Source organism: Sprattus sprattus (genome assembly GCF_963457725.1).
Source record: "Sprattus sprattus genome assembly, chromosome: 2".
Lineage (NCBI taxonomy): Eukaryota > Metazoa > Chordata > Actinopteri > Clupeiformes > Clupeidae > Sprattus > Sprattus sprattus.
The window spans coordinates 5,551,170-5,566,169 of NC_137921.1; the positions used below are offsets into that span (position 1 = coordinate 5,551,170).

At 47.1% G+C, this 15,000-nt stretch overlaps 1 protein-coding gene across 1 annotated transcript in view; it reads right to left on the bottom strand.

Annotated features, from left to right (window-relative positions):
* The window catches only part of chl1a (cell adhesion molecule L1-like a), a gene marked incomplete at both ends in the record, with an annotated part of 51,567 nt that overhangs the window by 28,045 nt on the left and 8,522 nt on the right, over window positions 1-15,000 (bottom strand). Inside the window, 9 exons of the mRNA XM_080832404.1 lie at window positions 1,798-1,833; window positions 3,332-3,554; window positions 4,400-4,470; window positions 5,776-5,973; window positions 6,561-6,662; window positions 7,253-7,377; window positions 7,829-7,994; window positions 8,403-8,569; window positions 13,919-14,030. Of these exons, the coding sequence (XP_080688530.1) occupies window positions 1,798-1,833; window positions 3,332-3,554; window positions 4,400-4,470; window positions 5,776-5,973; window positions 6,561-6,662; window positions 7,253-7,377; window positions 7,829-7,994; window positions 8,403-8,569; window positions 13,919-14,030 (1,200 nt within the window). The remainder of the gene's footprint in view (window positions 1-1,797; window positions 1,834-3,331; window positions 3,555-4,399; window positions 4,471-5,775; window positions 5,974-6,560; window positions 6,663-7,252; window positions 7,378-7,828; window positions 7,995-8,402; window positions 8,570-13,918; window positions 14,031-15,000) is intronic.

Below are 15,000 nucleotides of genomic sequence, written 5' to 3' on the forward strand. Positions count from 1 at the left end.
ACACACTAACACACACGGGTCACACAACAGATACACACACAGATAAGTAACCAAGGGTTACACACAGATACACTCACACAGATCACTCAACCAGATATATAACCAAAGATTACACAGACATACACACACACATCACACACACACCAAATATTCAACACACACAGGTACATAGACCCACTAAGATACACAAGAAGATACGTAGGTACAGATCACTCTCTCTCACACACACACAAACACACATCCACACAGATACTGTATATTCATATGAAGGATACCACAGCAGGATATCTCGCATTAACACTACAATATCTCACATTAACACTACAATATCTTGCATTAACACTACAATATCTGGCATTAACACTACAATATCTGGCATTAACACTACAATATCTTGCATTAACACTACAATATCTGGCATTAACACTACAATATCTTGCATTAACACTACAATATCTCGCACTAACACTACAATATCTGCCCAATGTCGAACTCCAGGATATCTCGCATTAACACTACAATATCTGACATTAAGACTACAATATCTGGCATTAACACTACAATATCTGGCATTAACACTACAATATCTGACCTATGTACAACTACAGGATAGCTCGCATTAACACTATAATATCTGCCCTATGTATAGCTGCAGGATATAGCACATTAACACTACAATATCTGCCCTATGTATAATTGCAGGATATCTGACATTAACACTACAATATCTCGCATTAACACTGCAATATCTCGCATTAATATCTTGCATTAACACTACAATATCTGCCCTATGTATAGCTGCAGGATTTCTCACATTAACACTACAATATCTGACATTAACACTACAATATCTCACATTAACACTACAATATCTGACATTAACACTACAATATCTGACATTAACACTACAATATCTGACATTAACACTACAATATCTCACATTAACACTACAATATCTGACATTAACACTACAATATCTCACATTAACACTACAATATCTCGCATTAACACTACAATATCTCGCATTAACACTACAATATCTCGCATTAACACTACAATATCTCGCATTAACACTACAATATCTTGCATTAACACTACAATATCTTGCATTAACACTACAATATCTTGCATTAACACTACAATATCTTGCATTAACACTACAATATCTCGCATTAACACTACAATATCTGCCCTATGTATAGCTGCAGGATATCTCACATTAACAGCACACTTCTATCTGTATGGGATCTAATATGTGGTATCTGATGAGACTGCCCGTGTGTAGGGGAGGGAAGCCTTGCACTGCACTGGAGGGGAGGCAGCCTGCCTTCCCAGTCCTTTATCTTTGTGTCTGTGTGTGTGTGTGTGTGTGTGTGCGTGTGTGTGTGTGTGTGTGTGTGTCTGTCCGCAGCTGCTCATGCAATGAACTTGAAGATGAAAAATGATCGCACGTCAAAGCCCAGCCCTTATCATAATTCACTTCAGTGTCTCAGACACAATGCAAGGTTTTCTTCCCTGCCATACATACATGCACAGTCCCTGGGGGTGCGGAGGAAGGAGTACAGAAAGCACGAACATACACACACACACACACACACACACACACACACACACACACACGTTCACAGTAAGGCTATAAATGGCAGGAACTAAAGCTGCAGCACTGTCAGGGAAGACGGGGGGAAAATGTCAACTCCGTACAGTAACACGGACCTAATTAACACTAACATTCAGCGGCTGCTTTTTCTGACAGGGAGAGGAGAAAGAAATAAAGAAAGGAAGAAAAAAATACCCAACCTGATCCATTTTCCTGCAGGCAATGCCAAAAGACAACTGCAGACAAGAACTGGTCGTTTGTCAAGAAACCTTTTACAGCGTATCGAGCATTTGTTTAGAGAAGATGGGCAACCAAAATGAGAGCAGCATTTTGGCTCGTCTTCAACATAATACAAACACAGATCACTCTGGTAGGAATGAGGGGTGGGTTTCCCAATAGCGAAAACTGTATTGTGTTAGAATCGCAGACTCCACCTTTAACAGTGGTTAGGTGTGTCATCATGCCTAAACAGACACACAAGCTATAACAGAAGTTGATTGGACCACAGCCAGACATCGCCCAGATTAGGGCTAGGCCTGTTCCCATCTCCTGCTCTCTCTCTCTACTTTTCTGCCCTGGGTTTCCCCATAACGTTTAGTCTTAAAGCGTCTCTTAGTGTCTCTTAACATCTCTGAACATCTCTTAGAGTCTCTTAGTGTCACTTAGTGTCTCTTAACGTCTCTTAACATCTCTAAGCGTCTCTTAGCGTCACTAAGCTATGCCTTACTAAAGTTGTTTGCGTCTATGTGTGTTTCCCAAACCATCTCTTTCCCTTAGAGAAACCTTCCTACGTTTACCTTAAGAGGCTCAATTCATGTTTCTGCAATCGATTATTGTCATCCAGAGCAGGGGCGTCCCTCTCTACCTTCAAGAAGCTCTTGAAGACCCAACTCTTCAGAGAGCACCTCCCTTCCTAACTGGCACCTTGACTTAACTTGCACCTAAGCAGTGACAGTCCCACACTTCTTTTTTCTTTCTATGTCGTTTTCTTCTTTAAAAAGTCGTATTTATTGTTTCACCAGGTTTTCATTCAATGAAGCACAAAATGTAATTCACCACATCTTGGTCTTACACCAGAGTCAGTGCATAAGTCCAGACACTAAAATTTGCATCTGAAAACTGTGGTAAAGCTAAGAGTGGTCCCTTAGGTAAGGACACTCTGGGACACACCTCGATATAATGCAACATAAAGGATAACGAGGCGCTAAGAAGGCTCTGGGAAACACCTCGTTAATATGCGACTTAAAGGATAACGAGGCGTTAAGAAGGCTCTGGGAAAGCCACCCCTGGACAACTGCCAGATCCAGGATCCATCAGGACAGGAACCAGACCAGCAGGAGGTCAGACTCGGGAGAGAGGTGATTTCATACGGATCGTCTTGACTGTTGGGCCACTTTGGGCTTTGGTTTCAATGCTTAGTTTCAAGAAGAACTACAATATTCATGTCCTGAAGGAAATACCAGTGCAAATTTTTTTTAAATTTAAGATTTTCATATTTTTCACATGCTGTGTTCCACCTCTAAAACTCAATGAATTTTCCCAAAACTTCCCAAAAGTGATTTTTATGTGTGTCCGAACAAAAAGCAACGCCAGACGGTTTGATATGTTGAGATTTCATTTTTGCATTGCAATTTGATGCACCCTAATGACGGTCTAATCACATGCTCCTTACCGTCCTAACCTCCTTACAATGCATATTGTAGTTCTTCTACGGTCTAATCACATGCTCCTTACCGTCCTCTCCAGAGTAGCCGGTCACCACCTTGGGCTCGGGCCCCCACCCCTGCTGGTTGTGGGCCTGGATCTTGATCTCGTAGGGCACGAAGGTGGGCGTGTTCTTCACCACGAACGAGTGCCTCTTCACCATCTGCTCCGTCCAGCTGTCCTCCACGCCCAGACGCCGGTAGCTCACCTTGTACTCCAGGCCGGGGCCGTTGTGCTCCACGGGCATCAGGGGCTGCACACACACACACACACACACACACACACACACGAACACACACACACACGAACACACACACACACACGAACACACACACACACACACACCCACACACACACACGAACACACACACACACACACACACACACACACACACACACACACACACACACGAACACACACACACACACACACACACACACACACACACACACACACACACACACACACGAACACACACACACACGAACACACACACACACACACACACAGAAGGGGCCCCCCGTGAACTTTAATGAACTTGGTTTGATTAACAGGAGGATGGGAAACATATCTGTTGCTGTTGTTGTTGTTGTTGATTTATTGCAACGATGCAAAGAATAAAGTTATCAAGAAGTTATCATCATTATCTTAAGGAAATGTTAACTAAATGTATTGACCTGATTGCTACCCTTGAATGTTTAGGCCTATTTCAAATAAAAATATAACGATGTAGGCCTCAATATTCTCCTCACGTTACATGGTAGGTCATCCAGCAAGACACAGAGGACATAACCACATCCATCAAATGTGATGAATAAAAAATGACAGCATTTATAAAGCCCCCATTATACGGGACACTTCTGTCACTTGGCCCCAAATCCTTCTTCATTTTGTAACCCTTAGAGGTTGAACACGAACGAGATTGAATGTAGAAACATAACAATATAAAAATACCATGATATACTTTTATCACTACTCTAAATCCAGACTGTAAAATGGTGCCTAAGAATGCAGAGTCACAGTGTCTTGACAACTGCTTGATGTGCTGACATCCATTAGTCATCTGATGTTGCCGGTGGTGCGATACGGTGACATACCTCCCACGTGATGTCCATCTGATTTGGCAGGTGACCCTCAATTTTGATGCTTTCTGGATTCCTGTCCGGCTCTGTTAGGAGACACACACACCAGACATAGTGTCTGCTTCAATCTAATCCCGGCATCGGGTTTGCCAAAATCAATGGCGTCGCGCAGATTTACGGTGGCAGCGCGGTAAATCACTGGCAGTGATAATAAACTCCACTGTAAAAGGTATCGCCCAATTTATTGGGGCGTTAAAATGCGTGCGAGGATTTACTGAAGCGGTCTAATCTGAGTGTAAACCTTAAAAACTTCATGAGCAAGCAGTTTTGTTAAAGTTCAAGGGGAAGAGAGGACCTTGGGGGGGGGGGGGGGGGGGGATGGATTAGAGATGAATGGACTAACAAAGAGATTGAGAGAGAGAGATGTGAAATAAAGGGAAGACACAGAGAGAGGTGGAGAGATAGAAAGATGATGTGAAATAGAGGAAGACACAGAGAGATGGATGGATTGATTCAGAAAGAAAGGTGTTCGATGTAGAGTCTGAGAAGGCAGCTAAAATGCAGAAACGAGTGCCAGGGGAGAGAGTGAGAAACGGATAGAGTGAGAAAAATACAGGTAGAGACAGAGTGAAAGAGAGAGAGAGAGAGAGAGAGAGAGAGAGAGAGAGAGAGATAAAGAGAGATGGGGAGAGGGGAAAAAGTGAGATAGAGAAAAAACACCTCAATGGGAGAGTCGAGAAAAGAGAAATAAGTGTTAGAAAGAAGCGTAAGACGGATGGAAACAGAAGGTGATGGAGAGAAAATAAGATTGAGACAAACCGGTAGAGAGGGTGAGAGGTGCACAGAGAAAGGGTGAGAGAGAGAGGAGGACACAGAGAGAGAGAGAAAGAAACAATGTGATGTGCTAGACAGACACCATTACGGAGAAGCAGACAGGAGAGAAATAAGTGTTATTGCATGTGCGGCCGGACGGACCTGTGGCCTGGGTCTTGTATCTCTCGGTGGACACACACACACACACACACACACACACACACACACACACACACACACACACACACACACACACACAAACACACAAACACACACACACACACACACACACACACATGAACGGACCTGTGGCCTGGGTCTTGTATCTCTCTGTGGGCACACACACACACACACACACACACACACACATGGACGGACCTGTGGCCTGGGTCTTGTATCTCTCTGTGGGCACACACACACACACACACACACACACACACACACACACACACACATGGACGGACCTGTGGCCTGGGTCTTGTATCTCTCTGTGGGCACACACATACACACACACACACACACACACACACACACACACACACACACACACACACACACACACACACACAAGGACGGACCTGTGGCCTGGGTCTTGTATCTCTCAGTGGGCCTGCTGGGCGGCCCCTGGCCCACGTCGTTGACGGCACGCACTCGGAAGCGGTAGTTGATGTGGCCCTGCAGCATCAGCATGGCGGACGCGTGGTTTCCCGGCACCCTCTCCAGCTCCCGCCACCTCCCAGGGTCCCACTGGTTCTCCTCGTACTCCACTACAAACTCTGTGCGGTGAAGACCCCAAAACTACTGTCAGGCCAGATACACCAGGCTCTGTGTGTGTGTGTGTGTGTGTGTGTGTGTGTGTGTGTGTGTGTGTGTGTGTGTGTGTGTGTGTGTGTGTTTGACTCCCCCTGCGTTGCAGACCCCAAGAGTACTGTCAGGCCAGATACACCAGGCAGGTGTTTGCCTCCCCCTGTAGATTGGCATTGCCTGCAGCTAGGATATACTTTCTATGCTATTCCATTCAATTGCATTTTATTAATATAGTGCTAAACAATTAAATTGTTTTAAGGTGCTTAACAATGCCGAGGCCTGAACCCCCTATGAGCAAGCACAGGGACAAGCAAAAAGTCCCTGTTAGTCAGGAAGAAACCTTAAGCAGAACCGCGGCACATAAGGGGGGGCCCATCTGCTTAAGGCCGGCGGGTAGAGAAAGATGCTATAAGCATATGATGCATCATTAACAATATGTGCTCCAAACAATGTATAACTTGTTTGGAAACTGAACTGGTTTTCTATCTCCTTAGAAAGCAGTTTAACAAGTCTTAATAGTTTCTAACTAATTGCTGGGAGGGGCTGTTGGGTTTACCAGTGATGTGACTATTGTGTTCTTCCCCAGGCGTCCATCTTAGCCTGACACTACGGCCTCTTTTCTCAGCGAGCACCAGGTCTTCGGGCTCCTCAGGGACATCTGCAGCGGTACAGAGAGAGGAGAGGGGAGAAGGAGGAGTCATTACACTGCTGCAACACACACACACACACACACACACACACACACACACACACACACATACACATACACACACACACACACACACACACACACACACACACACACACAAACACACACACTGTACAGAGAGGAGAGGGGAGAAGGAGGATTCATTACACCGCTGCAACACACACACACACACACACACACACACACACACACACACACACACACACACTGTACAGAGAGGAGAGGGGAGAAGGAGGATTCATTACACCGCTGCAACATAATGATCAGCTCCGCCATGTCGTTAGAGACGATGAGCGCAATTACTGCAGCAGGAAATACATCATCGCAGCACAGCCGCGCAGTGATAGGTAAGCAAATGGCTGATTGCTAATGAGACAGCAGGGTTCTGCGTTCAGAGAAAATGGAGTACACAGGGTGGCTGACCCCTTGTTTAGTTGCAGCGGTGATTAAGAAACGTCGAATATTCCAGAAAGACGATCTTTTCTTAGTCGCTGATAGCACTCTGTTGAAGTGGAGTGAGAGATGGAACCCCGACTTACCCAGCACTGTGAGGTACGCTTCGGCTTGGTCCTGGTCCAGTGTTGTCTTGGCAACGCACAAGTACAAGCCCTCGTCACTGTGGCTCACGTTCGAGATTTGCAGAATCCCGTTGTCCACAGAATACCTGCAGAAGCAATATAGAAATACTTAACTACTACTACTACTACTACTACTCAACTCACCAGCTGACATACTCTAATCCAAGCATGGGTCAATGAACTGACCAATAAATCCACCAATCAATGTATCAATAAACAAATCAATCAATCACTGAATAAATAAACAAATCAATCAACCAATGAATGAATGAAATCACTCAACCTTCTTCCTAGGAAGAAAAGATATATAAGGAGATACTTCAATTTGAAGGATTCAGACAAAAAAGTTTGAATTTCACGGCACACAGTGTTTCTAATAGGGAGACAAGGCATCACAGCCAACAACACCTTTGTGCACCTAGTGCATTAAAACAAGCGCTATCAAAATACAGCATGGGACGCTACGGGTGACGATAGAGCGATCCATCATCACTGTACACAGTGACACTGTGCCAACCTCTAGAGTGGCACTCGTACCGTGCGTCCTGTGTGTAATTGAGGTATGCCTCCTCGCCATCCCGCTCCCACAGGACCTCGACCTCCCTCCGGAGGCTCCTGTCGTACTCCGCCTGGCAGATAAACTGGGCCGTGGTGCCGCGCAGAATCTTCAGGTCCTGCGGGGGCTCAATAATCCGAGTCGGGTCTGGAGGAGAACATTTACATTTAGTCAGTTAGCAGACGCTTTTATCCAAAGCGACTTACACATTGTTACATTTACACTGATGACTCATCGCACATCAGGAGCAATAAGGGGCTCAGTGTCTTGGTCAAGGACACTTCGACAGGGAATCGAAATAGCAACCTTCTGATTACTAAACGACTTCTATACCTCCTGTACCACTGTCGCCCCGAGAAGAGGGGACAGGAGAGCCACTGATTGTTCTGGGGGTGTCAATCATGTCAAATCTTCAACACGACACTTTGAAAAAGCCCCATATGTGAAAGTATTGCTATGAAAACTTCACAGCTGGATACACCAGACATAGTGTCAGGACACAGGATATGTAACTATGGAAACGAGCGCCGTTCTCTGCCGTCGCAGATAGCCTACCTTTTATCTCCAGCTTGGCTGTGATGAAGGTCTCTCCCTCAGAGTTGGAGGCCTGGCAGGTGTACTGTCCGGTGTCCTCCTTGGCCACGTGCTGCATCTGCAGAGATCCATCAGCAAGCACAGAGAAGCGACCCCCTCCCACAGTCCCTCCAGTCTCACCAGAGGTCCTGCAGACAAAAATCCAGAACACACCTGGTTTGTTTATTTTAAATAACATCCACAACACTAGCTTATTTATTTTAAATAGCATCCACAACACTGGCTTTTTATTTTAAATAACATCCGCAACACTGGCTTATTTATTTTAAATAACATCCACAACATTAGCTTATTTATTTTAAATAACATCCACAACACTGGCTTTTTATTTAAAATAACATCTACAACAGTGATTTTTTTATTTTGAATAACATCCACAACACTGTTTCATTTATTTTAAATAACAACCACAACACTTGTTTATTGATTTTTTATAACATCCACAACACTGGTTCATTTATTTTTCCCATAGCATCCCTAAAGTGTATAATCATCTTCCAACCACCTCCTCAGTGTCTGCCAGGGTTTAGTACCAATGGCCCTTTCAGGCTGTCTCTAGTGCAAATTAGGCACCAACCCTCTACCTGCTCTTCTCTTCTCTTCCTCTCCCTGCTCTCCTCCACCTCTTCCTGTTCTTCTCTTCTCCACCTCTCCCTGCTCTTCTCTTCTCCACCTCTCCCTGCTCTTCTCTTCTCCACCTCTTCCTGTTCTTCTCTTCTCCACCTCTCCCTGCTCTTCTCTTCTCCACCTCTCCCTGTTCTTCTCTTCTTTACCTCTCCCTGCTCTTCTCTTCCTCTTCCTGCTCTTCTCCACCTATCCCTGCTCTTCTCTTCTACACCTCTCCCTGCTCTCCTCTACCTCTTCCTGCTCTTCTCTTCTCTACCTCTCCCTGTTCTTCTCTTCTCCAACTCTCCATGCTCTTCTCTACCTCTTCCTGCTCTTCTCTTCTCTTCTCTTCCTCTCCCTCTTCTCCACCTCTCCCTGCTCTTCTCCACCTCTCCCTGCTCTCCTCTACTCCACCTCTCCCTGTTCTTCTCTTCTCCAACTCTCCATGCTCTTCTCTACCTCTTCCTGCTCTTCTCTTCTCTTCTCTTCTCTTCCTCTCCCTCTTCTCCACCTCTCCCTGCTCTTCTCCACCTCTCCCTGCTCTCCTCTACTCCACCTCTCCCTGTTCTTCTCTTCTCCAACTCTCCATGCTCTTCTCTACCTCTTCCTGCTCTTCTCTTCTCTTCTCTTCTCTTCCTCTCCCTCTTCTCCACCTCTCCCTGCTCTTCTCCACCTCTCCCTGCTCTTCTCTTCTCCACCTCTCCCTGCTCTCCTCTACTCCACCTCTCCCTGCTCTTCTCTTCTCCACCTCTCCCTGTTCTGCTCTTATCCAACTCTCCCTGCTCTTCTCTTCTCTTCCTCTTCCTCTTCTCCAACTCTCCCTGCTCTCCTCTACCTCTTCCTGCTCTTCTCTTCTCTACCTCTCCCTGTTCTTCTCTTCTCCAACTCTCCATGCTCTTCTCTACCTCTTCCTGCTCTTCTCTTCTCTTCTCTTCCTCTCCCTCTTCTCCACCTCTCCCTGCTCTTCTCCACCTCTCCCTGCTCTTCTCTTCTACACCTCTCCCTGCTCTTCTCTTCTCCACCTCTCCCTGCTCTTCTCTTCTCCACCTCTCCCTGCTCTTCTCTTCTCCACCTCTCCATGCTCTTCTCTACCTCTTCCTGCTCTTCTCTTCTCTTCTCTTCCTCTCCCTCTTCTCCACCTCTCCCTGCTCTTCTCCACCTCTCCCTGCTCTTCTCTTCTACACCTCTCCCTGCTCTTCTCTTCTCCACCTCTCCCTGCTCTTCTCTTCTCCACCTCTCCCTGCTCTTCTCTTCTACACCTCTCCCTGCTCTTCTCTTCTCCACCTCTCCCTGCTCTTCTCTTCTCCACCTCTCCCTGCTCTTCTCTTCTACACCTCTCCCTGCTCTCCTCTACTCCACCTCTCCCTGCTCTTCTCTTCTACACCTCTACCTGCTCTTCTCTTCTACACCTCTCCCTGTTCTTCTCTACCTCTCCCTGCTCTTCTCTTCTCTACCTCTCCCTGCTCTTCTCCACCTCTCCCTGCTCTTCTCTTCTACACCTCTTCCTGCTCTTCTCTTCTCTTCCTCTCCCTGCTCTTCTCTTCTCTTCCTCTCCCTGCTCTTCTCTTCTCTTCCTCTCCCTGCTCTTCTCTTCTCTTCCTCTCCCTGCTCTTCTCTTCTCTTCCTCTCCCTGCTCTTCTCTTCTACACCTCTCCCTGCTCTTCTCTTCTCCACCTCTCCCTGCTCTTCTCTTCTCCACCTCTCCCTGCTCTTCTCTTCTACACCTCTCCCTGCTCTTCTCTTCTCCACCTCTCCCTGCTCTTCTCTTCTCCAACTCTCCATGCTCTTCTCTACCTCTTCCTGCTCTTCTCTTCTCTTCTCTTCCTCTCCCTCTTCTCCACCTCTCCCTGCTCTTCTCCAGCTCTCCCTGCTCTTCTCTTCTACACCTCTCCCTGCTCTTCTCTTCTCCACCTCTCCCTGCTCTTCTCTTCTACACCTCTCCCTGCTCTCCTCTACTCCACCTCTCCCTGCTCTTCTCTTCTACACCTCTACCTGCTCTTCTCTTCTACACCTCTTCCTGCTCTTCTCTTCTCTTCCTCTCCCTGCTCTTCTCTTCTCTTCCTCTCCCTGCTCTTCTCTTCTCTACCTCTCCCTGCTCTTCTCTTCTCTTCCTCTCCCTCTGCTCCACCTCTCCCTGCTCTTCTCTTCTACACCTCTCCCTGCTCTTCTCTACCTCTCCCTGCTCTTCTCTTCTCTTCCTCTTCTCCACCTCTCCCTGCTCTTCTCTTCTCTACCTCTCCCTGCTCTTCTCCACCTCTCCCTGCTCTTCTCTTCTACACCTCTTCCTGCTCTTCTCTTCTCTTCCTCTCCCTGCTCTTCTCTTCTCTTCCTCTCCCTGCTCTTCTCTTCTCTTCCTCTCCCTGCTCTTCTCTTCTCTTCCTCTCCCTGCTCTTCTCTTCTCTACCTCTCCCTGCTCTTCTCTTCTCTTCCTCTCCCTCTTCTCCACCTCTCCCTGCTCTTCTCTTCTACACCTCTCCCTGTTCTTCTCCACCTCTCCCTGCTCTTCTCTTCTCCACCTCTCCCTGCTCTTCTCTTCTCCACCTCTCCCTGCTCTTCTCTTCTCCACCTCTCCCTGCTCTTCTCTTCTCCACCTCTCCCTGCTCTTCTCCACCTCTCCCTGCTCTGCTCTTCTCCACCTCTCCCTGCTCTTCTCTTCTCCACCTCTCCCTGCTCTGCTCTTCTACACCTCTCCCTGCTCTTCTCTACCTCTCCCTGCTCTTCTCTTCTCTACCTCTCCCTGCTCTTCTCTTCTCTACCTCTCCCTGCTCTTCTCTTCTACACCTCTACCTGCTCTTCTCTTCTCTACCTCTCCCTCTTCTCTACCTCTCCCTGCTCTTCTCTTCTACACCTCTCCCTGCTCTCCTCCACCTCTTCCTGTTCTTCTCTTCTCCACCTCTCCCTGCTCTTCTCTTCTCTTCCTCTCCCTGCTCTCCTCCACCTCTTCCTGTTCTTCTCTTCTCCACCTCTCCCTGCTCTTCTCTTCTCTACCTCTCCCTGCTCTTCTCTTCTCTACCTCTCCCTGCTCTTCTCTTCTCCACCTCTCCCTGCTCTTCTCTTCTCCACCTCTCCCTGCTCTTCTCTTCTCTACCTCTCCCTGCTCTTCTCTTCTCTACCTCTCCCTGCTCTTCTCTTCTCTACCTCTCCCTGCTCTTCTCTTCTCTACCTCTCCCTGCTCTTCTCCACCTCTCCCTGCTCTTCTCTCCTCTACCTCTCCCTGCTCTCCTCCACCTCTCCCTGCTCTTCTCTTCTCCACCTCTCCCTGCTCTTCTCTTCTCCACCTCTCCCTGCTCTTCTCCACCTCTCCCTGCTCTTCTCTCCTCTACCTCTCCCTGCTCTCCTCCACCTCTCCCTGCTCTTCTCTTCTCCACCTCTCCCTGCTCTTCTCTTCTACACCTCTCCCTGCTCTTCTCTACCTCTCCCTGCTCTTCTCTTCTCTACCTCTCCCTGCTCTTCTCTTCTCTACCTCTCCCTGCTCTTCTCTTCTCCACCTCTTCCTGCTCTTCTCTTCTCTACCTCTCCCTGCTCTTCTCTTCTTTACCTCTCTCTGCTCTTCTCTACCTCTTCCTGTTCTTCTCTTCTCCACCTCTTCCTGCTCTTCTCTTCTCTACCTCTCCCTGCTCTTCTCTTCTCTACCTCTCCCTGCTCTTCTCCACCTCTCCCTGCTCTTCTCCACCTCTCCCTGCTCTTCTCTCCTCTACCTCTCCCTGCTCTTCTCTTCTCCACCTCTCCCTGCTCTTCTCTTCTCCAACTCTCCCTGCTCTTCTCCACCTCTCCCTGCTCTTCTCTTCTCTACCTCTCCCTGCTCTTCTCTTCTATACCTCTCCCTGCTCTTCTCTTCTATACCTCTCTCTGATCTTCTCTACCTCTCTCTGCTCTTCTCTTCTATACCTCTCTCTGCTCTTCTCTTCTCTCCCTGCTCTCCTCTACCTCTTCCTGCTCTTCTCTTCTCCACCTCTCCCTGTTCTTCTCTTCTCTACCTCTCCCTGCTCTTCTCTTCTCTACCTCTCCCTGCTCTCCTCTACCTCTCCCTGCTCTTCTCTTCTCCACCTCTCCCTGCTCTTCTCTTCTCCAACTCTCCCTGCTCTTCTCCACCTCTCCCTGCTCTTCTCTTCTCTACCTCTCCCTGCTCTTCTCTTCTATACCTCTCCCTGCTCTTCTCTTCTATACCTCTCTCTGATCTTCTCTACCTCTCTCTGCTCTTCTCTTCTATACCTCTCTCTGCTCTTCTCTTCTCTACCTCTCCCTGCTCTCCTCTACCTCTTCCTGCTCTTCTCTTCTCCACCTCTCCCTGTTCTTCTCTTCTCTACCTCTCCCTGCTCTTCTCTTCTCTACCTCTCCCTGCTCTCCTCTACCTCTCCCTGATCTTCTCTTCTCTACCTGCTCTTCTCTACCTCTCCCTGCTTCTACTTCTACCTACCCTTTGTCTCTAGGACAAAGGCTCAGGCATCAACAAAAAAGTCCTCAATATGTCATTCGGCTCATAAATGAAGTACCTTTACCCCCGGAAACGAACTAAACAGTCCAGCCACCAATGCCAAACACTGAGGCAATACTGACGAAGTTTGTGTCAAATGTCTGTGACCACTAAATGGTCCGAGGTTCGAGTGCCGAAGCAAGCAGAATTGAAGTTAAGCGTAGGTATCCATATCAGGGGGCGTGGCAAATTCGTTAAATCTCTTCCCACTTCCATTTAGAATGTCATTATCATCTGCCAGAATCACTGACGCCTCCCTCAACCACACGTGTCTGCACATTAGCAACAGCGCTTTGAAAACGACGCATCTTTTCTGAAATAAAATATGATTCAATCTGTACATTGGATCCCATGGATTATTGTGTTGTTTAAAAGTCCTTCTCATCTATGAACTCACCAGACAACTGTAGCCGGGGGCGAGCTGAAGGCATTGCATTCCATGAGCACGTGCTTGCCTCGCACTGCGGAGTACTCCTGGAAGTCTCTGGTGAGGATCATAGGACGCACGTCTACAGACACACAGTTAATGCATGTTTAGGCTCTCAACTGATCACATAGGAGACGTGAGCACATACATGTGCAGTAATCATGGCTTTAACACAACAGGTGGCATTTTCAGTCCCATCAAGTCACGGCATATACAGGTGTAGTAATCATGGCTTTAACACAACAGGTGGCATTTTCAGTTTCATCAAGTCACAGCATATACAGGTGTAGTAATCATGGCATTAACACATCAGGCTTTCTAGTTCAACCCTGTCACATCATATACATGTGTAGTAATCATGGCTTTAACACAATAGGTGGCATTTTCAGTCCCATCCTGTCACAGCACATACATGCGTAGTAATCACGGCATTAACACATTAGGCTTTCTAGTTCAACAATGTCACAGCATTTACATTTTAATGGCATTAACACATCAGGGTCGATCTATTATTCTATTAGTTAGCGTGTTCATTAATGCCCACGGATATGGCAGTGCTATGTTTCTATTAGCTGTAATTATATTAACTCTAGTAATGTTCTTTTCACAACATCTTTTGTTACACTGTAATACATCGTCTTGCCATCACTCTTTACTAGAGCATTGTTGGCAATTACCCATAATGTTATAATGTAATGTAATGACAAAGAATTGGAAATAATGTGCTGCGAAAGCTCATTACAGCGATTGCCTACAATCTCCCATGACGTATTTACGTTGGCTTATAACAGAGGGTTTAAGGGAAGTGTTACACAAAAGGATTATTAAAGAAAAACACCACATCCACAAATTCCAGTGACAATTTCACTGCCGTCTTTATCGACCCAAACTTGGGGACCTTTGGTGACATGGAGAGCCATTTAATGAGCGGTCTGAAGGCTCCCTGTCTCCCCACATCCAGCCCTTCCACGTGGGCAAGCTGCGGCGGGCGGGGCACTTACTGAGGACCATGAGCACACGGCAAAGCTGAGCGGGTGCCACTTAAAAACTAG